This window comes from Trachemys scripta, chromosome 4 (assembly GCF_013100865.1).
Source record: "Trachemys scripta elegans isolate TJP31775 chromosome 4, CAS_Tse_1.0, whole genome shotgun sequence".
In the NCBI taxonomy this organism is placed as follows: domain Eukaryota; kingdom Metazoa; phylum Chordata; order Testudines; family Emydidae; genus Trachemys; species Trachemys scripta.
The window spans coordinates 104,684,888-104,709,349 of record NC_048301.1 but is presented as its reverse complement, the minus strand read 5'-3'; the positions used below and the strand labels follow the sequence as shown (position 1 = coordinate 104,709,349).

Below are 24,462 nucleotides of genomic sequence, written 5' to 3'. Positions count from 1 at the left end.
AAGCTCAGCAGTTTCTCTTTGGAGTCTGGTCCTGAAGTTTTTTTGCTGTAAGATGGCTACCTTTACATCTGCTATTGTGTGTTCTCATAAAAGGATAAATGGACACAAGTCAGATATCAGGAATGGCAATATACAAAAACCTGTAAGAGAACACTTCAACCTCCCTGGCCACACAATAGCAGATGTACAGGAACTCCTCACTTAAAGTCATCCCAGTTAAACTTGTTTCGATGTTAAGTTGCTGATCAATTAGGGAACATGCTGGTTTAAAGTTGTGAAATGCTCCCTTGTTGTTTGGCAGCCACCTGTTTTGCCCACTGCTTGCAGGAAGAGCAGCCCACTGCAGCTAGCTGGTAGGTGGTTGGAATCAGGGTTGACCAGAAGGCCCCCTAAGTTCCCTGTGCAGCAGCTGTCCCTCTCCGCACTGCCTTGTGCTGCTCCTGCCCTCTGCCTTGGAGCTGCTCCTAGAGACCCCTGCTTGCTGTATGGGGGGAGGGGGAAGAGGGGAGCTAATGTCAGGGTGTCTCCCCCCCCCCCCACTCCTACACCCCACTTACCCCATCTTCCATACTGCAGGGGGGACACACAACAGAGGGAGCTTCTAGGCAGTAGCTGCGGTCTCAGATCTCAGCAAGCTGATTTAATTAACAAGTCAGTGTACTTAAGCCTGGGATCAGCTACTTAAAGGGGAAATGCACATTTTTTCTCTCAAACACAGGGGGTGTGTGTCTGTTTGCTCTCCCTCCTTTCCTGCTGCCTTGTAGAGTGTGAGAGTTAACCCTTGAGGGCTCAGTCAATTGCTAGTTCATTTAGCAGTAAAGCATTCCCTGCCAAACATCCCACCCTCGGATTCCTCCACCTCAACCACTCTTCACAATCATCTTCATCACCCCCTCATTTACAGTAATTCTTATGGGGAAATTGGATTCGCTTAACATTTTGTTTAAAGTCAAATGTTCAGGAACATTACTACAACATTAAGTGAGGAGTTCCTGTACAATATGCAAGGACACAGTGATTAAATTCAGATTTTTCTTGCTTTATTTACCCCTTAATATGTAACAATTCCTCAATATTATAATACTTCAGCAAAGCGAAAGTTAATATATGGCTTGAAACCTGAAGTGCATTAAATTCTGGTCTATCTGGTAACGTGCTTTCTCCCTGTGGGCTGAAAAAGAGATCCTAGAAGCATTAAGAAGCTTATGAAATCTTTCAGCATTAGTGAAATAATTTTGCACTAGCACAGATATATACATTGGTGCAGCTAAACCAGTGGCTAAAACACTAACGCAGACAGGCCTAAAAAGAGGCCTTGGGAAAGAATTTGTGAATTTAATCAACAAAAAGTCATTACTGAAGGATGTGAGATATTACACACAATCCCATAACCACAAATAGTCATTAACCACTTCTTCTGTTCAGTCCAAGGGCAGGAAAAAGTAGATGATTAATCTTGCTACCTCAATGTATTTAGCCCATAAAACAGAATTGCTCCAATACTACTAATAGCATTATTTTTAAAAGCACAGTCCCCAATTACTAAAAAAAAACCTTCAAAATCAGAGATAGAATATTCATTCATAAATGACAGCACATTTAAAAGAGTGAAAATCTTTTAATAGCAAAATATATAAAGTATGTAATAAACAATAAGTTTTAAGTAAAATTATGCAAATAGAATTTCTAAGATTTAGATTGGACAATAAAAACAATACAGCATTTAAATGTACTGTAAAAAAACAGATTTATAGACTTATGTATTTATTGCTTTTACTGTTTATTGGTAAGCTGAGCCCATTCAAACAAAATGCACTTTGCAAAGCCAAATGCAAAGTTCTACATCTAGGAACAAGGAATGTAGACAATATCTACAGAATGGGGAACTGTCTCCTGGAAATCAGTGACTATGAAAAGGATTTAAGGGCCACAGTAAAGAAACAACTGAACATAAGCTCCCTGTGTGATGCTGTGGCAAAGGGCCAATGTAATTTTTGGATGCATAAACAGGATAGTGAGTAGATTAGAGAGATTATTTTACCTCTGTATACAGCACCAGTGAAACGGGAATACTGCATGTAGTTCTGGTGTGAAAAATTGGAAAAGTTACAGAAAAGAGCCACAAAAATGATTCAAGGACTAGAGAAAATGCTTTACAGTGGAAGACTTAAAGAGCTCTTTCTTCTTATCAAAAAGATGAGGTACTTGATTCCAGTATCCAAGTCCCTTCATGGGGAGAAAATACCAGGTACTTTCTTATTTTGCCTTTCTCTACTAGATGAATCATGTCTAGAAGCTAAAGCTAGATAAATTCAAATTAAAAATAAGGCAGAAATTCCTAACAGTGAGCGCAATTAGCCCTTGGAACAAATCATCAAGGGATGTGGTGAATTCTTCATCTCCTGCTGTCTTCACTTCAAGACTGGATTTTTTTTTTTGTAAGATATGCTTTAGCCAAACACAAATTATTGGGCTCAATACAAAGGTAACTGTGTGAAATTTAATTACCTGAGTTATACAGGAGATCAGACTAGATGGTCTAATGTTCCCTTCTGGCATAAAACTCTATGAATCGCTTCACATTACAGTGTTCAAATAAGTACATTCTTCACTGCACATAAAAAATAACTTAAGATTCTGGATGTTGTTTGGTCCTGTTTATCAGGGCAGATGATAAAATGACAATATACTTCAAAACCTTCAATAACAAATATCACTCCATCCAGTTACTGTGAAGTTCCCCTTAATGTTCGCATTTCCCAAGACATAACAGCATTCAAAGTTTATTATATAGTTTAATGTACACTTATGTTCTTTCCTCAACTGAACATGAAAAGGGTACCCATGTCTTACAACTCAGGACACATTCTCAGTGAACACAGCTACTTGAATCCTTGTCATGATTAATGAATGACAAGTAGAGTCCTGTAAGATACATTTCTGAGACTCAGCTATTCCAGATGACATGAGTCGCAGTGAAGATATCTGAACTCATTTCTCTACTTGTTTTACCAGTAGTTTTTATGTTGATATTTTCAAGTTTTCTTAAACCAACAATAAAAAAAATTGGCACCATGCACTAAAGCAAGGTTGCATATAGAAACGTATCTATAGAGTTTACAGATTCTTTTGTTTGTTGATAATAGTATACTCATTAGTCTTTGGCCTCTAGCAGAGTTATAATATCCTTACCTATTAAATGGTTTACTATATTTTCATGACACCTTCTAAGTCCTATATTCCATAGGCTATCTAATAATTTAATAATGGAAGCCTCATTTCCAAATTTGTTTCTCCAAATGATCAGCATCTGATAATATCCCTCTTCAATATTTTTTGGATGTTCAAACGTTGTTTTATCAATTTCATTATCTGTTAGATGAGTTCTCATAAACATGTTCCAGTTGCGTGGTGGCACTTCTTTTATAAAATAATAAAAACTTTCAATTAATGCTGGAAAAAAAAAAAAAACGCATCACTGAACATTTTAAAATGACCATTTCTCTAGATGCCTATGTACACTTGTATAGGTTATCAGATAAATCCAGTTCATGTGCCATTTTACTGCCTTTCCCCTTTGTAGTTTAACATTCCCTGGCACACAATTTGATTTAAGGGCTTAAACAAATTCTTAACAAGAGAGTGTTTCAGCAATATACCCCATTTAGTCCCACACTGCATTGCTGGCCTAGACAGTATCTGTTCAACCAGCTATTGATAAATTGGGAATACAAATAGAGAAGTATGTTTTACTTTGTATGGTAGCTATCTGTAGAAGATGAAATGTACCTTTACATAGACTTCAGGAAACACAAACCTGAAATTTCTTACGCCATAATAAAATCATGACTAATTTGTTCTAAATGGAATCATTTTATTCCTTTAACACACAACTTAGGTCTTGTCTACATAATGTTGCTGCACAGTGCCATGGGGTATGAATTCCTCTGCGCACCACCGTATTGCATGCTAACTGGCCCATGTAGTTCCTGCTGGCACGCACTAAAAGTTCCTTAGTGTGGGTCAAATTGCACTATGTTAATGTGCATTAGGAACTTTTAGTGTGTGCCAGTTAGTGTGAAACAGCTGCACTTTAGAACTCACCCCTCTGGTACACATTGCTGCACCGTGTAAACAGGCCCCAAGTGTAGGATAGGAGTAGAGAGTATGATTTTAAAATCAAGTTGTACCCATATATTTTATGGAATCTGATTAGTACAACCTGAACTGTTTTAGGTTAAAAACAAAAACCTGTGTATACTATTGAAAGTCAATACAATAAAAAGATTCAGTTCAACAAAAGTGGTGAAGCCTGTTTTAAGTAAATACCCAAGGAACAAGTAACCAGTTGGTTTCCTATTCAAAACAATTTTTTAAAAAAGGTCAAAGATGTCAATATGCATATTTCAAAGTGGTCTCTTAAGATGGGAGATAGTCTATTGAAGATGCCTTTTGTACAGATTTCACTGTAGTTTTAAGGTCCTTGTTCACGTTTGATAGCTTTCTAACCACTCTTAGCAATTAATTTTACCCATCCATCTACACAGCTATCAGTGTTATATAGTCTGCCAAGGTAAGTCTGATATCACCAGTACCCTCAATCAGAACACGGTTTACTTCCTTCAGTGCCATACAATATACCAGTTCACTGGTGTATTTACTGGTATCTGATACACCCTGGCATTTTATTTGTTTGAATGGTAAAGCTGCTGTACAAAAAAAACCCTGTTCTGTCCTTACATGACATGCTACAGATTACACTGCTGGTACATAAAATGGACCTTTTACTAGAGCATGGTTAGCTCTAAAAAGCTACTGTTCCTAAAGTTATTGACACACACTTTGAATAGCGATCTTTAACAACATGAATATATGACAGGGGTTGCCTGTGATAGCAGGGAACTGGACTCTATGACCCATAATGTAACTTCTAGTCCTATGTCCCATGTCCCTATGAATATATTATGAAAAAGCGATGTCCTTATCTAGAAATAATTACCGTATATACTCGATCATAAACCGGTTCGTTTATAAGCTGACCCCAAGATGGAAAAGTAAAAATTGAAATTTCATAAGCCGACCATATAATTCAGGGGTCAGCAAACTTTGGCTCCCGGGCCACCAGGATAAGCTCCTGGTGGTCTGAGATGGTTTGTTTACCTCGAGCGTCCACAGGCACGGAGGTAAACCTAAGTAAACAACCTAAGCCGGCGTGCCAGCTGCTTACCCAGACGGGCCGGGACAGCAACTGGTGGGGAAATTTTTTTGAGGGGAGAAGCTGGGAGTCAGGGGAGTAACCCCTGTGACCACCCCTCACATGACCCCACCCCTAGCCCAGGACCCCCCCCACACTCCCCATCCCATCCCTTCCCACCTTATCTGGGGAGGATGTCTCTGACCTGGCTGGAGCTGCTCCGGCAGGCGGGCCAGACTGGGCGGCGCGGCCACATGTTCCAGCGGGCTGGGCGGTGTGGCCGCAGTGTGCTCTTGGGGGGGGGGGGGGCCCAAGCGGCACAGCTGCAGCCTGCCAGCCCCAGAGCTGCAGCTGCTTTGGAGGCTGGGGGGAGAGCAGCATGGCCAGAAGGGGAGAGCAGCATGGCCCAGCCTCTTCCCTTCTGTCTCTGCTGGCTGTGCTGCCTCTCCTTGCTCCCTCTGTTGGGGGGAGAGGCTGTGTCCCAGCTTTCCCTCTCTATACCTGTTCATAAGCCGACCTCCATCTCTGGTGCTTCCCTTTTTTACTAAAAAAAATTCAGCTTATGAAAGAGTATATACGGTAATTGCTATGAAATGTGGGAGGGCGGGGGGGGCGGAGGGTGTTTTTAAAGCCATTTCTTAGAAGTAGAAAAATAATTAAAATGCGGCAAACAATCTGCAGTTTAGAAGTGCTAATACAGTAAGCAGGACAAAATGTTTGTAAACATTTAAACAAATTAATATCTATTATTCTCTCATTCAGATGTCCCATAATTACATACAATGAACTCAAGACAGAAAGTCACATTTTGCCCAGTACTCTGCTGACTATTACCAATTTTAGATCCCTAATAAGATGGGCTACTTGAACTACTCACCTTCTTGAGAAAGCTCTTTAACTATTATATCAGGCCTGGCTTCAGAATCCCTGACCTGCAATATAAACATCTATGTTTATTCAAACAGAACAAAATATTCTTTGCTCATTTACAATCGCTATCCTTGATGTGGTGATTTGATTTCACAGTATCTATAAAGGTAGGTATGATAATTCAAAAGTTTCACAGAATAAACTCAAGTTCAAAAACCTGAATAAAATGTAAACAAAACTGCCCAGCCAGAAAATCCAGCTCTGCCACTAGCTAATAAGGGATGCAGCAGTATATCGGGCATAGTACACCTCTACCTCGATATAACGCTGTCTTTGGGAGCCAAAAATCTTACTGTATTATAGGTGAAACCACATTATATCGAACTTGTTTTGATCCACCGGAGTGCGCAGCCCTGCTGCCCCCCCAGAGCACTGCTTTACTGCGTTATATCCGAATTCGTGTTATATCGGGTTGCATTATATCGAGGCAGAGGTGTATTAACAAACAAACAAAAAAAGTTATCTTCCTTGTTGGTACTGAGCAGTGGAAAGAAGAGTATAGCAGTCGCTTAATTAAACAATGTTTCCATGTTGACTGGATGAGTTATGGAAATTTCTGATACCACTTCAACAAACATACAAATTTTCCCATACCTCCCTTTTAAAAATAAAGATAAGCATCTTTCATATCCTATTGGGTGGTGGTGGGGTCTATTTTATTACCAATTGATTCTGCAAGCTAGGAAGCTCTAGATCAGGCCTGCACAACATGCGGCCCACGTGGGCTCACTGTGCGGCCCGTGGGGGTTGAGTAGATGGGCTCACTGTGTGGCCCATGGGGGTGGGGAGGTGAGTAGGCAAGTGGTGGGTGAGGGTGGGGGGCTGAAGAGGCGAGCGAGCAGGCAGTGGCGAAGGGTGAGTAAGCGAGCGGGGGGGGGGGGGCTGAGGAAGCCAGTGGTGAGTCTGTGGCTGACCTGTTCTACCGATCTGGTCTGGCTCCCATCCCTTTTCCCAGGGCCGGCTCCAGGCAACAGCAAAACAAGCAGGTGCTTGGGGCGGCACATTTCTAGGTGCGGCATTCTGGCGCCGGCCATCATAGGTGCCAACTCCAGGGCATGGGGAAAAAGTGCCCTCGCCACCCCAGCTCGCCTCCGCTCTGCTGTCGCCTGCTCCCCTGAGTGCACCGCCGCCGCTCCGCTTCTCCCCCCTCCCTCCCAGGCTTGCCACGCGCGAAACACCTGTTTCGCGCTGGGAGGGAGGAGAAGCCAAGTGGCGGGGCGCTCGGGGGAGGTGGCGGAGGTGAGCTGGAGCGGGGAGTGGTTCCTCTACCCCCCCGTTACTTCCTGCTCCCCCTCACCCTAGCTCACCTCTGCTCCACCGGCTCCCCTGAACATGCCGCTGCTCCACTTCTCCGCCCTCCCTCGCCTGAGAGGGAGGGGGGAGAAGCGGAGCGGTGGCACGCCTGGGAGAGCTAGGGCGGGGGGGCGGCGGGAGGCAGGGGGGGGGGGGGGGTGAAATGTGGCACGCGGGGGGAGGAGGCAGTGCTGGGGATTTGGGGAAGGGGTTTGGAAGGGTGGAGTTGGGGTGAGGCCAGGGGCAGAGGGGCACGAAAAAGAAAGGGGAGGGGGCCAAAAATTTTTTTGCTTGGGGCAGCAAAAATCCTAGAGCCGGCCCTGCCCTCTCCAAGGTTTGCAGCTGTCTGGAGGTGCCTGCCTTCCACACCTTCCTCATTCACACCTCATTCATTCAACAGGGCAATTAATTACAAAGTGGGGGGGAAGATCTTATTCTACTTCTAGCAAAAAGACATTTTTCTTTTACCTTAATTATACTACCTTAGGGGCCCGCTATAACATATTACCGAGGTTCAATATTGCTGTTTCGGTGGGGCAGCGCTGGGGAAGGAGGGTTTGTTTCTGTGGGGCGGGCGGTGCTGGGGGGTTGGCGGTGCTCAGGGGGTTACGGCCCTCAGCTGTTTTCTTTGGAGTAATACGGCCCTCGCCACTTTACGAGTTGTGCAGGCCTGCTCTAGATGTTAAAAGAAGCAGCTATTACATTGCTTCCATGAGATTACACAACAGATTTCATGAAACACTGAGTATTTCCCACTTACCATCCGGGATACGGACATCCCACCATTTGACTGTCCAGGGTGAAAGACAAAATTGGGCTTGTCTGGAGGCTTTACTGGTGCTGAATATCCTGCAGTCCTGTGGTAAGACTCTTCCCATGAGTTGTTTTCACTATTTAGTAGGCCACTTCTTTCAGAAAAGGCAACACTGGTATCCTCAGGCAACGCATTTCTTAGTGCAGAATCAGGACTATTAACTGCTAAAACTGGTGGACTCTGAACAGAGTTTTGGATCTCTAAAATGGATGCACTAGCGTTAGCATTCTCCATTTCTGGTGCAAAGAAAATTTCAGTGCTATCCTCAGACTCCTGTAAGGAATAAGAGTGACCTATTAAAGAGTGCTAATTAAGAGTGCTCTATTAAAGCATACATAACTTTGTAGGCAAACTCTCAAGAACCTTGCAATGGAAGAACATTTCATACTTAGTGTCTCATTGCGAGCAAGACATCCCAAATAAAAATGTAGAAGCTGAAGTGTTAACAAGTGACAAACAGGAGCAGCTTTAATCACTAGACCTTTACAGAACAGCAAAGAAGTTACATGTGAGCTTCTGTAGTTAGGCAAGGGGAGAGCCACATCTGTTGAAAATAGGATTTTGGTGTTTTTAAGGAAAAGGCTACAATAACTCCCTTAGCACTAAACTGCACTCTCCATCCATATAACCGACCCCATGCCAAGTAGGCTGAGGGGCAGGGAGGTGAGCTAGTCACATTTCGTATTTACTCTGAAGTTTAACTGCATTTAAAAATGTAAACATTAACTATTTCACTGCTGATCATTTTAACAGAGAGATCTGCTCTGGGCCTGTGAGAACCTGAGCAGAATACTTCCCCAGCTCTTACCACTATCCCAGTTTAAACCGATTGTACTCTCTCGGCATCTTTATTGTAACCTATTGCTTTGCTAAGCAAGTCCAGAACAAAAACAATGACAAAACACAGGTGGGTGCTCAGATAGTTGAGCCTCAAGTTTCACACACAGTTTAAAGTGACCGACTTCCCTAAGGCATCTTGCAGAATTGAGTTTTGGTTTTTTTCCTTTTTTAAACTTGTCCTAGGAACAGCAGTTAATAAACAAATGTCTTTGAACCGTCTCTCTACTTACTATTATTTAAGTAAAAGTCTGTATTAAAAAGGTAAGACACTCTTATCTGTGCCTTCCAATTATATCTAGTATTGCACTTTAATCCAAATACAAAAATTGGAGCGCCTTACATACTTAACAGAGAAACTGAAGATTTTGCCAAAATTCCCTACAAATTACTATTTTCCTTAAGCAGGTTGTCTTTAAGTAACATGTGCAGTTCTTGGCATCTCAATATCACAGTGATATTTACAATTGCAGTGTTCCAAGGAGAGCAGCAAAAATGATGGGGCTATTATTTATTTATATTGTGACAGTGTCTCCAAACACCAAGCATGGATCAGGACCCCATACAGGGACTGATTTATGAACAGAGATTAGGGTAAAAATCTTGGTCACTTTATGAGTTCTATCAACCTCAAATGGAACTACTCATGTAAGAACACAAGTTATTTTTAAAGTGAGAGAAAGAAGCTAAACACGGACTAATGATTGGGTACTAGGGGAAGGATAACACTATTGATATACAGTTGAAGAGTGTAAACGCTAATATGTAAGCGGAACTATTTAGGACATTACAAGGTGATAACACTACAAATAATGGTATGTAGTTAAAAAAAATGAATGAAAAAGTTAAGTTACCAGGAAAAAGCTTCCTGATAGAGACGTATTACGGCTCTGAAATATTCTTCCAAGAGAAGTACTGGAAGCGCCATCATATCAGGCATTTGAAATTAAACAAGACAGTAAAGAATACATTATATTGTAGAGAACAATCCAACATTAACAGGAGGTGAACTAGATGACCTAAAAGTTTTGGTTTTTTGTATGAAGTGAAGAAAAGTGTCCCAATATACAACAGCAATCAGGGCAGAGAAAGTGACTAAGGTGTGTATCATCTATAGTTAAACAGATAATTGCATACAAAAATTTAATTAAATTGAAACTAACATACAGGTAAAAGAAAAAATGGCATGTGTCCAAAGGAAACTTACCACATCTTTTTCTGTATCTTTGTTTTCTGAAACAGATGAAGAATATAAATTAAACTCTCTCTAAGAAGTTATATTGTTGAAATATAGCTGAATTAGTACATTGGTTACACTGCATAACTCTCTGACACAGATTCTCAATCTCAACCAGAAGTTTCAATGTAGGTAACCTGTAGAGCAGGCTGACAAGTTCAAGGAACTGAAGGACTCCCTTCTGGCCAAATCTACTGGAGCACAAATGGATGAGGCATACTGTACATACTAGATAGATATTAACCAAGAGTTCCATTTGGGGTCTAGTTCCACTTAATCTATTCAGAGTTTATGATCTTTAACATTTTTTAGGCCTCGGTTCCAAAAGCTAGGCAGAGACCTGGTTTACAGCTAAAACTTAGGTCAACCTAGCTATATCACTCAGGAAAAATGTGAAAAATGTCATGCCCTGTGCAACATAATTAGGTCAACCAAAACTCCTGCTGTAGATGCAGCTAGGATGGAAGCAGGCCTGCTGACAGCAATTCTGGGTCCCAGGGCAGAACAGTCAATGGGCCCCCAAGCACACACAAGCCACGCCTGCGTGGACGCGGTCCGTCTGACATTTGGGCGGTGCTGCACCTGTGCTGGCTGGTGCCCAGTGAGCTGCCAGCTGTGCTGGCTGGGCGCGCTCTTCCAGCACGGCCTGGGCTTCTATATGCCTGCCCGGTAGGGTTGCCAACTATCTAATTGCACAAACACAAAGACCCTTGCCCTGTCTCTCTCCTGAGACCTCACCCGTCCTGCCCCTTCTCCAAGGCCTCGCCCCCTGCTCACTCCAGCCCCCCCTCCCTCCGTCGCTTGATCTCCGCCATCCTCACTCACTTTCACCAGGCTGGGGCAGGGAGTTGGAGTGTGGGAGGGGGTGCAGGGTCGAGCTCTGGGAGGGAGTTAGGATGCAGGCTCTAGGCTGGGGGTTGGAGTGCAGGAGGGGCTGTGGGGTGCAAGCTCTGGGAAGGAGTTTGGGTGCGGGCTCAGCTGGGGCAGGGTGTGGGGGTGCAGGAGAGGGTGTGGGGTCGGGATCTAGGAAGGAGTTTGGGTGCTGTGGGTTCGGGAGGGAGTTTGGGTGTGGGTGCAGGCTCTAGGTGGAGCAGGGGGTTGGGGTGCAGGCTCTAGGTGGGGCAGGGGTGCAGCACTTACCTTGGGCAGCTCCCAAAAGCGATTGGCACACCCCTCTGGCAGCGGCTCCTAGGCGGGGGGCCCAGTGGGTCTCCACGCGCTGCTGTCCACAGGCACCGCTCCCGAAGCTAACATTGGCCACAGTTCCCCACCAATGGGAGCTGCAGAGTCAGCTCTTGGGACAGGGACAGCGCATGGAGACCCCCTCCCCAGGGGCCGCAGGGATATGCCAGCCATTTCTGGGAGCAGTGCAAAGGCTTGGAGCGAGGGCGGACAGAAGCCATAAGGACAACCTCAGTTCTTACTTCGTTTAGCTTTGGAAACTTGAGTCTCTGTGCATCTCAAGTTATCCATGGAAAGGAATTTTAATTACCTTTATTTGTTTTATTATATGATATCCTTTTCTTAAATAAAAGAAGGCACCCAGCCACAAAAGCAATGAACACGATGACCCCAGCAATACAACCTGCAGTGGTCGCAGTCCCTGCAAAAAAAGGAAGCAAGCTTGAAATACGAAAGCCACCCATAAGACAGTTGTTTTTGCAGTGTAAGAATGTTGATGCTGCAGATAATAGAGACTAATGCCTGTGAAATTCAGCAGTTTGTTACAGTGACACCTCTAGTCTCTGCCCCAAGAAAACCACCATCTCTCAGATATTAATACACCATTAGAGTATCTAGGTGCTGGTGTGTATCAGTGCAAATTAAAAGCTAGAAGAAGGGAATCTACAGGGGAAAAGAAATTCAATGCATTTGATCTCTTTTCAGATTTATGCCAAAAACCAGATATTTTTCAGGTTTTAATATTTAACTGAGTATTTGCAAGGCATACTACCTATAGCTTTCAAATGTGTTAATGTGACACCTTGGAAAGGCGTGTCCACTATGTAATCCTTTCTACAAAGACAAGTCCCCTGTACTAGTTTAAATATCACCACAAATATTGGTTGGTTACACAACCCACACATGGAGAGTCTTTGTCTCCATCTAGCAGCTGCCAGTGTGAATTACATAGGCTCGTCAAACACTTAAAAGTAGGATTTCAAAGCCTCACTTTTATAATCTGCTTTTGAATTACCTACGAAGAGTCAGAAAGTCATCAGACCTCCCTAAGCATAGTTTATACTGTACCTATGGGAGGATGGCCACACTCCAGGTCAACTGTAGCATTGCATTTTTGTACAATTTCTTTCCCTTCTGGACACCTAAAATTGATGATAAAAATATAATTATGTTACAAAATCAAATTTGTACTCATGCTCACTCCTACTCTCACAGGAATAACTTATATACATGGACAGAATGTGCAAATTAAAAAAAAAAAAGTAGTCTGTTCTCACCAGTCATTAAGAAAGTGTACTTGAAAAAACAGATGAAGAATAAAGGATGCTAGAAGATTATGTGGCAGCACAGCAAAAACACAGAAGTCCATGGGGAAAGATTAATGTACACAAATGTTTATTCAAAGGGAAATAATACTGAGAGGAAGTGTTAAGTAGTCACGCACATAATTAGTCTCCTTCAATAGTTGGTCCCATCTTATAAGATTCTGGGTAGCTCTACTGACATTAGCTGTACTAACTGGTAGCCCTCCAAAGTCTATTCAATGTGGCAGGTGAAGGAATCAGGAAACATGTTGGGAACATTTGTGTCCAGGCAGAAGCATCAAAACAGGACAGCAATACTTATATACATGCAGTTCTAGGCACTTATCCTACAAACACTCAGGCATGCGTTTGACTTCAAACACGAGCAACCCCATTGACTTCAATGGGATTATTCACGTGTCGAAAGGTAAACATGTGGGTAAGCATTTAGAGGAGCTAGGTTCTACTTTTTACTGTACTATATGGAAGACAACTGCCTAAATCAGTTATTGTACATACTTTGACTTGCATCTGTAACACATCTCACAGCCTAGAGTAGGACAGAAATAGCCTGGCTTGCACTGACATTCAGTATTTCTCGTTGAAGTGCAGGTGCTCACAGTTACTTGATCTGAGAAAAATAAGAATCATACAAGTTACATATGTAATCAAACTGAATTTGTGATTTCTTTTCTACCAAGCATAAGTTATTTTAAAAAAAAAGTGTAAGTGTTCTTAAATCTGTGAAAATAAGCAAGGGGATTGAGGCAACAGATTTTTCTGCGGAACAAAGAATATCAAAGCTTTTGCCCACAGCAACCCAAACGTATTTACAGATCAGCCCGAGCTTTGTACTATACCTTCTTTGCACAGTTTACATCGTATGCATTCGTCTAGGCCATTTGCATGAGCAGTATAATCCTCTCCATCTGTGCAAGGGTAACAAATTCCTTCAGTATGTGGAACCTTGCAGTGTTCACTAACATAAGTGCCTGTATAAAGGGAGAAGCAGAAATTCAACACTATAGCTGTATATCTCAAGTAGTATTAGGATACAGTTATCTGGATTCAAGCGTACTGCAACATGACTCCTTTCAGCCACTCCTTGCAAGGAGTGGAGCTGAATGAGATTAAGTATACGCAACAAAACCAGGAAGAACACTTAGACGTCAGTGGCCAGATAACATTAGAAAAACAAGTAAATAACTAGTAATAAGAGGCCAATAGGCTTGGGGTTTTTCCTCCTCTATAGATAGAGGGGAAAATGTTTTACAAAAGTTTCCATCAATAATATTTCCCTGTGTTTTTGTCATTTTTCTGATATGCTCTACTTATAAAGATGTCTGTATTTTATTTTTAAATGGAAAGTTTTAGCAATAAAATAATTGTTTCAATGTTTTTCTTAGTTCTATTTGGACACGTATGCACATCCCTATTTGTTAATAAGCACTTTGTTATAGTTCAGCACAACTAACAGTTTGTGCTCAGAACAGGCTAGAAATAGATTAGTGAAAGTGCCTCAGGTGAGACTGATGTGGTAGATAGTGTGTAGGGGAGCTCATACAGCTCTGGCTAACATTGTCTCTCTCTGAAACCAGTGTCATTACCTCCTCACTTTGAGTGAAATCCACCCCACATGAGACCTACACTGCACTTAAATCTTACTTGTGGCTCCGCTCTTGCGGTTCATACCATGTGGGTGAACCGTTGAGCCTTTGGAGAGCACTCAGATAGGCCGCTATGCCCATCTGCTATCAACTGCACAATCATGGCCTAAGTCCTTAAAACAGGGCACAAGTCACATTCAAATAATGTATATGCCTTGTTCAAGATCTCTGTGCAAGGGTGAATTTGACACTTGAGTACTAAATTCACTCACAAGATTTAAGAAATCCACAGGGAAACCCTCATGAGATTATAACAAACTGAGGATAGACTGCAGCTTGCCACAAAGCTAAGTGAAAATGGCTCTATAAAGAATGAATTAATTTTACACCCATCTCCAAGATGGACATGCATATAGTTTACAAAATAAAGAAAGTTTTGCATGTAGATTTAAAATACATACAATTTCTGCTGAGTGGTGGTATTGAGTGTTTGTATCTGACAAGCATTATTACAATTAGGTGATGCTGGGGGGATAAAATGTGTGGTCAGGGCATTGGCTCAGTTTTCAAGAGTTCAGACAAAGCTCCAGGGTGAATTTGATTTAAATCAAAATTGGTTTAAATCACTAGTCAGGAAGACTATTTAATCATGGTTTTCTTCATAGAAGTGCATTCTTGTTGATTGTTATAACCTTAATACATATTCTTCACAACTCAGATAGATGTAGGTTTCATTTTTAGAAGGTACATACTATACACTTTAAAACAGTGATTTATTTTGAAAACTTTTCAGATTAGTTTTACAACTATATCAGAAAAGAAATGATTGTTTGGTTATTTCATTTACCAAACGTAATTGAAGCAGATATTTATGAAGTCATTGGGAGTGAACTACCTCCAATTCAACAGGTTAATCATTAATATTTGGAGGATTTTCTTGCCATGTTGTATTAGGAGGAGAACATCATCAGACAGACATTTAAATTGTTTTATTTAACTAAAAAACAACAACATTAAGTATTCTGGATTTTTTTCTTCAACAGCAAACACATAATATTTTAACAAAACAAGCATATGTCCCTCGCTTCTCACATTTATCTCCAGACTTTTCCTTTCCAGATCTATTCTGCCCCCAACAATCTTTTATTCATTGAACTTTTTGAAACTTTGCACTTTTAGAGAGAGGTAAGGGATTGACTCTGTATACACAAATTTGCACAGGGATAATAAAGTTGAGGTCTGTTAGTTCTCACCTCTAGATATTATTTATTTATTTAAAAATTTTTTTTTGCTGTTAACAAGCATGTTACTTCTGACACAAATCCACAGTTTGAGAACTGCAAAACTAAGCATCTCTGATGGGATCTTCTAGACTGAGCACTGAGTCCCACTGGGTAGATAGAAAGATTAACCTAAATAATCTATACAGAAGTCTGTGGAACCCCATAAGATTGGGTCCCTAATCCATGAACTATTGGAACTCATTTACAAAACTTTTCTTAAACATTACATGAATATATGGTCTCATACTATAGAATTAGAATTTATAATCCTTATTCCAAGATGAGATATCTTTGAGCTATAATGTATCTTAATTAAAACTATCTTTAGATAAAATGCTTTTTGAGGAAAAAACCTATCCAAAAATCAGATTTAAATAAAAAAAAAACTGATTAAAAAAACACATTGGTTTTTATCCACCCTGCAAAGCTATAATAGCTTCCTTTAGTATTGACTTAGACTCTGCCTTTTATAGCATGCCCACGTTTCCTGACCGACTGCCAAGGTCACCCAGGCACACCCTATTTTGCGAAAAATTGGACACCATTATAAAGTGAGCTGCATCGCTGAATAGGAGGAGGAACAGCATAAAATGGCCCTCACTGGCTTTCGCAAATATGTATTGTTCTCTCATTGTTTTTATCTTATAGCATAAAAACCAACCAGTACACACATGGTCTCTGAAAAATGCTTTGTTAGCCAAGTGAACTACAGATCACTAAGTGCTTACCAGCAGGACAGTATTTACAGCAGTAGCCTTGATGCAGATATTCTCCATCACCACAGTTGCGACTGCTTGGCTCAGCTCTACTCTCAGATATTGCTGATGATTCAACCTATGGAAAATACACGGCAATGTGTCGAATGAACAAACCCCCCATGACATTGTACATTCTCAGTGAGAGGCCTAAGGACATGTTGAAGTCTTTAGAATAACTCAATAAGAAATAGAGGAGAAACAAATTCTCTCTTGCTAAGTTTTCAAGTCACAAGTACCTGCAATGGTTCAGTAAGGGTAAAACAGCATGATGGGGGCATGAGCAATGTAAAGCAAGCAACAGAATATATTAAAAAACCACCACCAAAAACCACCACACTGTAATTTCAAAGTGGGCTTTGTTTTTGCAAGAATGCCTAAAGGTGACCTGCAAAAGATCATTTTTTTAAGATTAGGCCTGTGCCCTTTACGGCGTATAAAGGAAGCCTGAAAGGAGTTTTGGGGTTTTAAGATTTCCTCCCCTCCCCCAACTCTGGAAGAGTCAGGAATATCAAGTTTGGTCTTTCTTGATTTTGCAGGATCACTGGGCAGGCCTGAGAGCATGTCTATTGTGTGCTCTATTACCTCAGCAGAAGGAGCAACAGCATTAACTCAAGTTAAATAAACATTAACAAACAAACAAAAGCAAAATGAAAGTATTTTGACGGTGTGACTAGAACTCCACATCTCTGACTATTAGTTCACATTACCATTGCTTTAGTTTCCCAGTCTTCCAGCCTACCAAGGACCTCAATTTCCAGCATGAAAAAACAAGGCAGAGTATTACAAGAGAAAAAACCCATATCACAACGTTCAGGCCACCTTCACACAACATAAAGAAGCAAAAAGGGGCAACTCCCCAATTTTCCCCTTTTTATAGGTTACCTATAACACTTCTCCCTGCCTTTTTGTACTAAATATACAGTACACCCACATCTCAGGCCAATAACACATATTGAGAAACTGGATCCCTAGCAAAAGAAAATTAAATTTGTTACCAAATAAAATAAATAGTAAATACACACTTCGGTAGTACCTTTCTCCTGAGGATCTACATGTTGACTTTAAAAAACACATTAATTAAAAATCCTTTCAACATCCTAAGCAAGGAGATAAATATGAATCCCTACTTTACATTAGGTAAACTGAGGCACAGAGCTGTTTAGCAATTTGTCAATGGCTCATGATTTTGATTTTCAAGAGGAAGGATGGCCCAGGAGTTAGTGCTCTAGCCCAGGATTCAGGAGACTGGGTTTAATTCCCAGCTCCAACACAGCCTTCCTATAGCACACTGGACTCAGTCAGTGTCTTGGGGCTGGTCTACGCTTCAGTGTAGACACTTCCTACAGGAAGGGTAGTTAATTCACCTCCTCGGGAGACAGTAGCTAGTTTGATAGAAAAATTGTCTCCCCCTGTCACCCTGTGCTCCTCCATCTGTATGCATGTATTTGTCTCATTACATATTTAGATTGTAAGCTCTTTGGGGCACAGACCTGCCTTTTGTTATATGTATGCTATACAGAGCAGAGCAAAAGGAGTTCCTGATCCCTACTTGGAGCCTCTACAGCAGTGGTTCTCAAACTTTTGTACTGGTGACCCCTTTCACATAGCAAGCCTCTCAGTGCAACCCCCCTTATAAATTAAAAACACTTTTTAATATATTTAACACCACTATAAATACTGGAGGCAAAGCAGGATTTGGTGTGGAGGCTGACAGCTCGCGACCCCCCATGTCATAATCTTGCGACCCCCTGAGGGATCCCAACCCCCAGCTTGAGAACCCCTGCTCTACAGCAAATACAAGCAGCACAGCAAGGCCAAGCTAAATTGTAGTAGGAACTGTAAAAACAGAATTTAGGGAGTTTACATTTAAAACAAAACTCAGGGACCATCCATCCATCCCTGACCCCTTCCACTGATAGATGCTTTATCAAACCCCCTCTTTCTCTGAAAGAGCTTTTCTTTCTGAAACATACAGGATCAAGAGAACTTAGAAGTTCTTCTTTTATCACTGCAACAGCTACAGAGCTAATAATAGGCGTCCCCTGACACACAGGAAAGGGCCAGTTTGGCATTCCAGAGTGCAGCACAGTGGAACCAGGGGCAGGTTGAGACCAAATTTAGGGGGCTGCTGGTCTGAGCCCACATTGCTTCTGTGACTCAGATGTGTCTGACTTGTGAAAAGGGAAAGGTGTGACTCTGGTCAGTTCCTGGAGCTGGGAGGACATGCATCGTCCTGGCAGGCTAGCACACATCACTGATGTTTTCTGCAGCTGGGAATTGATGGGGTAAATGGTCTGAACACTTGTGATTAAGGGCCAGGCCAGGATTAGGAAAAGCCAATTTCTTGTTTGATCTCCTCTGATTAGCAATCAAGCCAGCTCCAGACACACCTTTGCTGTGATACAGAGAAAAAACTAAAACTTTGATCTTCTCTCCTGGTCCCCTATAAAACCAAGCCCACGTGCCACATGACTAAGGTTGCCAACTAACACTCCAGGATAGTCCTGGAATCTCCAGAAATTAATGACTCATCTTTAATTACAGATTATGTCATGTGATGAAATCTCGGGTATTAGGTCCAACCAAAATTGGCAACCCTCCACACGGCTCGGCATTTCAGGGAGTTAGTTTCTATTATTCAATAGATTTGAAAAGTTTTTCTTAAAGCAAGAGAGACCATCCCCGCCCCAAACACAGGAAAGCCTGCACCGGCAGCCGGGAAACACTTGGCCGCAGGGGATTCCGCCTTCCCCCCCAACCAAAACCCCTTTTCCGTCCCCCAAGCAGTGTCCCCCACCCGGCGCCCAGAGCCTGCGGGAACGATCGCTGGAGCTCAGCCAGCCCGTCAATGGGCCGAGGCAGGAGACTGGGCGTTCCCGGCTGCTGCTTGCGGGGGCGCGGGCAGCCCCCCTGCAGAGCTCTGGTGCCCGGCGATCAGCATGGCCCGCTACCCTCCCCCCAAAGGACAGGAGAGCCGCCCCCCGCGCTGCTCCGCACTCACCCCCAGCAGTAGCAGCAGGAAGAAGCGCCCGGCTCCCATGGCGCGTCCCGAGGAGCTGCCTGCCGGGCCTGGAATCACGGGAACCTGTAACGTACCGCCCGGCTCTAGGGATGGGTCATGTCCTGGGCGGAGCCTGCACCTCTCCCGCTGCTGCCTCTGATGTAATCAGTTCCCCTAGAACCGCCCCGCCACCCGGGTGCTGAGCCAGGGGGTCCGGCTGGGTGGAGCCCGTCCCACTCCCCTTCCCTTGCCTCTAGTCCCAGGGACCCCGCCTCCACCCCTGCTTTTCTCTGAATAAGTTAAGTAACGCAGTTTTCAGTGATTTTCTTTGATGCAGTTACAAAGGAAGGGTTGGCCACAAACAGGCAAAATTAAGGATCCCCTCTCACCCCTCCCTGGCTGCCTTAATTTATAGACAGCCCGTCTCCTTCCACCTCCTCATTCCTAGCCCCCGAGCAGAGGGTCTTAAGTTAAAATTGCCTTCCCCTTTTTTCCATTATAGATACCCTAGCTAATACAATAAATTCCTGGGGTAAAAATGGCATCCATGGCTACTGCTAGCCCAAGAACACAGGGTGCAGGGAGCATTTTTTCTAACATCAGAAATCCTTCTTTGTTAAACAGACCAATGAGCCATCCTAGCTGCTGAGAAAACAGCCTAAATGAGCAGGGTGTTATCAACTGAATTATACACTGCCTTTAATGCAGCCCATGGGCTTGTCTCACTGCTTGTAACTATTGATAAGCCCACAACCCTAATCAGAATGGGGCATCATCATGCTACATGTTGCATGCGTGTGTAGACAGATGCAGTCCCTGACTCAAAACTATGATAGCGTAAAAAGCATGCTGCAGTTGCGTTAACTGGGCCACCAATGCCATGTCCACACTTAAGGAAAAGAAAGAAAAAGTGTTAAAAGAAGATTGTTTATCTGTAAAATCCTAGTGTAGATAGGACACATTTTAGTTACACTTCAGGGTAGCTGGTTGAAATGAACACGGCTACTTTTCCCTAGTGTAGATGTGTCCAGTAATTAAGTCACAACATTGTTGCTGAGACATTTTCACTATGGGGAAAAAATGCCCCAAATCCAGATTTTGTGGAACTAAAGCCCAGGGTTACAGCTGCTTATAGCTGCAATGAATTTGACCCCTGACCTTTAAGGTTGGAGCATATTCACTTTAAAAAAAAATTCATCAGTGGTCACCTAGGGCAGGGGCTAGGGTGTCCCCACTCTGGGGTACTCTCTCTGCACTGGACACTTCCCTGACCCACTGATCATTACATACAGTTTAAATCAAATACAATTTATCTAATCAGCATTAATTTAAAAAGCAATAAGGAAAAATGAGAAAAGTTAAAGGAAAACACATCACCCCGCTCTGTGGCAGGGAACATCACAAACAGTGTCTCTGGAATGTCAGGGCAGTTCAGTCTGTTCCTTGTAGGTCCCAGGCTCCTTCTCAGGCCCTGGCTGTGCTGCAGAGATGCTGCGGGTTGGACACTTGCTCTGGCAGTGGACACACTCTCAGGCTTTAGGTGGCAGGACCCTTCTTTCCAGCGTTGCCCGCGCCCCATCAGGGTTACGATCCCCCTCCAAGTGTGGCCTGCAGGGCCGCTTGGCTGAGGCATCTCCCTGCGCTGGGCCCACTGCTCTCCCCAGCTGCTCACCACACCTGGCTTCAGACTGCTCCAGCTCCAGCTCCATTCTGCCTCAGCACGGCGCTGCTGATGCTCTGCTTCCAGCTCCGTGGGCTGCTTCTCTGGCTCTGGTTGCTGCAGCTCTCCTCCCATGACAGGTCTGCTCTGCAGGCTGCTTCTGTGACTCCGCTTCCAGCAGTGACCTGCTTCTCTGGCCCCTCCGGATCTGACACAGCTCTGCTCCCTAGCTCAGCTTGGCCCCACTCTCTCTGACCCAGGCAATTCCAGCTCACATGGAGAACAGGACCCCCCCGGCCTCCTCACTCCCTGATTAGCCTGCCTGCCCTGTCAATCAGGCTGACCTGGAGCATTGGCCTCTCCCCATTGTTCCTGCGAACTGTCAGTCTCTGGGTCCTGATTTCCCATCGACCCTTCCCCTTTCTTTTGGCACAGGGAGTTGGCCCACCAAAACACCCCCACTGACTGTTAGTAAGGGGACCCCTTACATATGGTGCATGCAACTGTGATGTCTGCGGGAGAGGCCTATGCCCACCCATAAACAGGGTCATTAGAGTATAGGACTCAATATGACCACTAGTCTAAGGTACTTATATGGCTCCCATTGCTGGAGTATTTGAGTACCTCACAATTCACCATTCTTACAGCTGGAAGGGAGGAAAGAGGCTGAGTGACTTACCTAAAATCATTCAACATTTGTGGCAGAGCAGAGACTTGAACTCCAGTTTCCTAAATCAGTGCCCTAACCACTGGACCACCTTTCTTCTCTTCCTTATACACTTCTAATGTCCTCTTTACAAATTAAAGGCCTAATGCAACTCCCATTAAATTTAATGAGAAATGGCTCAAGCCCTAAGGCCACAAATTTTGCAAACTCTTATGCAGAGCCGACCCCACTAGAGAACAGTGAGCTGTATTCTTTTAGTCCTTTTTGCACATTATCATCAGAATTGTTTATTAAATTCCAAGCAGTTGCACTTGTACATTGCACTTGAAAACAAGGGGACGTCACAGCTGTTATTGATGGTAGGATTTGACCTGCAAAACTTTTATTATGGATGAGCTGCTTCCCAGTTCTAAACTGCATGAGAAGATAAAAGTACACTAACATTCCCTAATATTACTTTTCAGTTTAAGCAATTCCTATGGGCATATCAGGCAATTGTGAATCGCAGGAAAGGTGGTAGGCAAGGCATGGTTTCAACTGTGTCCATTTTGCCATTTAATTCGAGGGATTATCCTCTCTGAAGGTGGAATAAGTAGTGTAATATAATGTCATGGCTTTACTCTGATCATGTCTGCCTACAGTGGTTAGCCCCAGAAACAGTAACATCCTGAGATTTAGAGATAAAGATGTTTCTCCTCTAGTTTGTATAGAAGGGGCTTGTACTTTTACCTACTAAGGACCTGCATTGGATCCTCATGGATGACTATGACAAGTATTTTCCATCTATGCTATTCACTAAAAATGGCTCATCTCCCATGCCCACATGAATGTTCCCTTTCTGATTTCCATCTACAGCAATTGCTTGTTGATTTTAATCCAGCTTCTGTTTTAGCAGGATGTATGGGTTTTTGTTTTAAACTGGAATAATTTTGATCCCATGTGGGAAACAGTGATAGATTTGGGAGACTTCCCCCATGCCCTACTGCTGATGTGAAATTGGTGTATATAGGTAACATTTCATTGGTTGCACTGCAAATCTCTTTGCAAGAACTTTTATATTACTACTAATAGGACTAATAAAAATAAATAATAGGTTCTAATGGAATTCCTTGAGGGTGCATTTTGTTTCTTAAAGTGGAAGAGTTCTAACAACTTCAAGCATTTGCTTACTTAGCACCTGCTAATGGCTTCCCAATCCAGGGCCGCCCAGACGATTCAGGGGGCTGGGTCAAAGCAATTTCGGGGGCCCCTTCCATACAAAAAAGTTGCAATGCTATAGAATACTATATTTTCGTGGGGGCCCCTGCGGGGCCTGGGGCAAATTGCCCCACTTGCCCCTCCCTCTGGGCGGCCCTGTCCCAATCAGCACCCCTGCTCTTTGGTTCAGACTGTTCTTGACATTCTTTTCCAAAACTTATGTCATAATCATATCCTGAAGACATAACACTCCTGCAAAAGAGAACAGGTTTCTATCAGCACATTCCTCACTTGTCTAAGGCAAGGTCTGGAAAGGAGATAAACACAAAAATATGAAAACATAAGAAAAGGCCACAGACAGCATTGACAGACGGGAGAGGCCAGATAAGTGGCTGCTGCTAAAAACGAAGAGCTTGGAGGCAGGTTGTTTGGAATGAACATTGTTTAGAAAGTGGATGCTGGAACTACACCTGTCTGTTAAGCAGCTAACGCCAAGATTTTCAAGAGTGACTAGTGACCTTGGAAATCATTCAGTCCAGACTGAAACATTTAGGGTGTCTTCACTAGCAACATTAAAGCACTGCCACAGCAGCGCTTTAACGTGGCTGTGTAGTCACGGCAGAGCTGTAAAAAAAACCTACCTCCATGAGGGGAGTAGCTACCAGCGCTGGTGCCCTGTCTACACTGGCAAGTCACAGTGCTGAAACTTGCAGTGCTCAGGGATGTTTTTTTCACACCCCATAGTGAGAAAATTGCCGTGTAAACAAGGCCTTGGGCCTTGGCTACACTTGCGAGTTACAGTGCTGTAAAGCCGGCCACAGCGCTGTAACTCACTGACCGGCTACACTGGCAAGGCACGTACAGCGCTGTATCTCCCTGGGTACACCGCTGCAGGTACTCCACCTCCCTGAGTAGCGTAAGAGATACAGCGGAGTGGCTACGACTCTCCCCTGTGAGTGTGTACCAGGAATCAACCTGCTGCACTGTAGTGATCATCTTGTCAAGTGGCCAATCCTCCCCATTGTTGTGACCGGCTGCAGGAATGCGGAAGTGCTGGTTTCAAAGCTCGTACCACAGAGAAAAGCAAACAATTTGCAGCTTGCTTTGAGTGAGTAAATGAATGAGCAGGGGGCCGGGAGTTCGGAACCTGCAAAATAGAGTGCTGACACACTTCAAAAAGCACTCTCTCTCCCCCCACACTCCCTGTTACACTCCACCCCACCCCCGTTTTAAAAAGCACATTGCAGCCACATGAATGCTGGGATAGCTGCCCATAATGCATTGCTCCCAACACTAGGGTTATCATATCTCATAAATAAAAAAAGAGGACCCTCCACGGGCCCTGGCCCCGCCCATTTCCCCACCCTTAGCCCTGCCCCAACTCCGCCCCTTCCCCACCCTAACTCCGCCCCCTCCTCCCTTCCACTCCCAGCCAGGGGGAAAGGGCTGCCCCAGTGCTACCGGCTTCAGGGTTTGCCGGGCAGCCCCCAGACCCTGC

General features: G+C 43.5%; 1 protein-coding gene across 1 annotated transcript; it reads right to left on the bottom strand.

Moving 5' to 3' along the window:
- Positions 1–1,687: 1,687 nt before the first annotated feature.
- Positions 1,688–19,637, bottom strand: LOC117877281 (tumor necrosis factor receptor superfamily member 6-like). Its single transcript, XM_034770242.1, has 10 exons — positions 19,441–19,637; positions 16,410–16,515; positions 13,652–13,783; positions 13,311–13,422; positions 12,556–12,629; positions 11,798–11,908; positions 10,276–10,301; positions 8,178–8,504; positions 6,072–6,126; positions 1,688–3,453 (listed from the first exon to the last, which is right to left on the bottom strand). The coding sequence occupies exons 1-10, from the start codon at positions 19,477–19,479 to the stop codon at positions 3,155–3,157; spliced, it is 1,281 nt and encodes a 426-aa protein (XP_034626133.1). The 5' UTR covers positions 19,480–19,637; the 3' UTR covers positions 1,688–3,154.
- Positions 19,638–24,462: the final 4,825 nt, after the last annotated feature.

What these genes read in the sequence shown, in the direction of transcription:
- LOC117877281 (XM_034770242.1), bottom strand. Translation starts at nt 19,479, where the DNA reads ATGGGAGCCGGGCGCTTCTTCCTGCTGCTACTGCTGGGG. An exon ending in TCCTGCTGCTACTGCTGGGG is followed by an intron (nt 16,516 to 19,440) that starts GTGAGTGCGGAG and finishes TATTTTCCATAG; the next exon opens with GTTGAATCATCAGCAATATC. An exon ending in ATATAATAAAACAAATAAAG is followed by an intron (nt 10,302 to 11,797) that starts GTAATTAAAATT and finishes CATCTGTTTCAG; the next exon opens with AAAACAAAGATACAGAAAAA.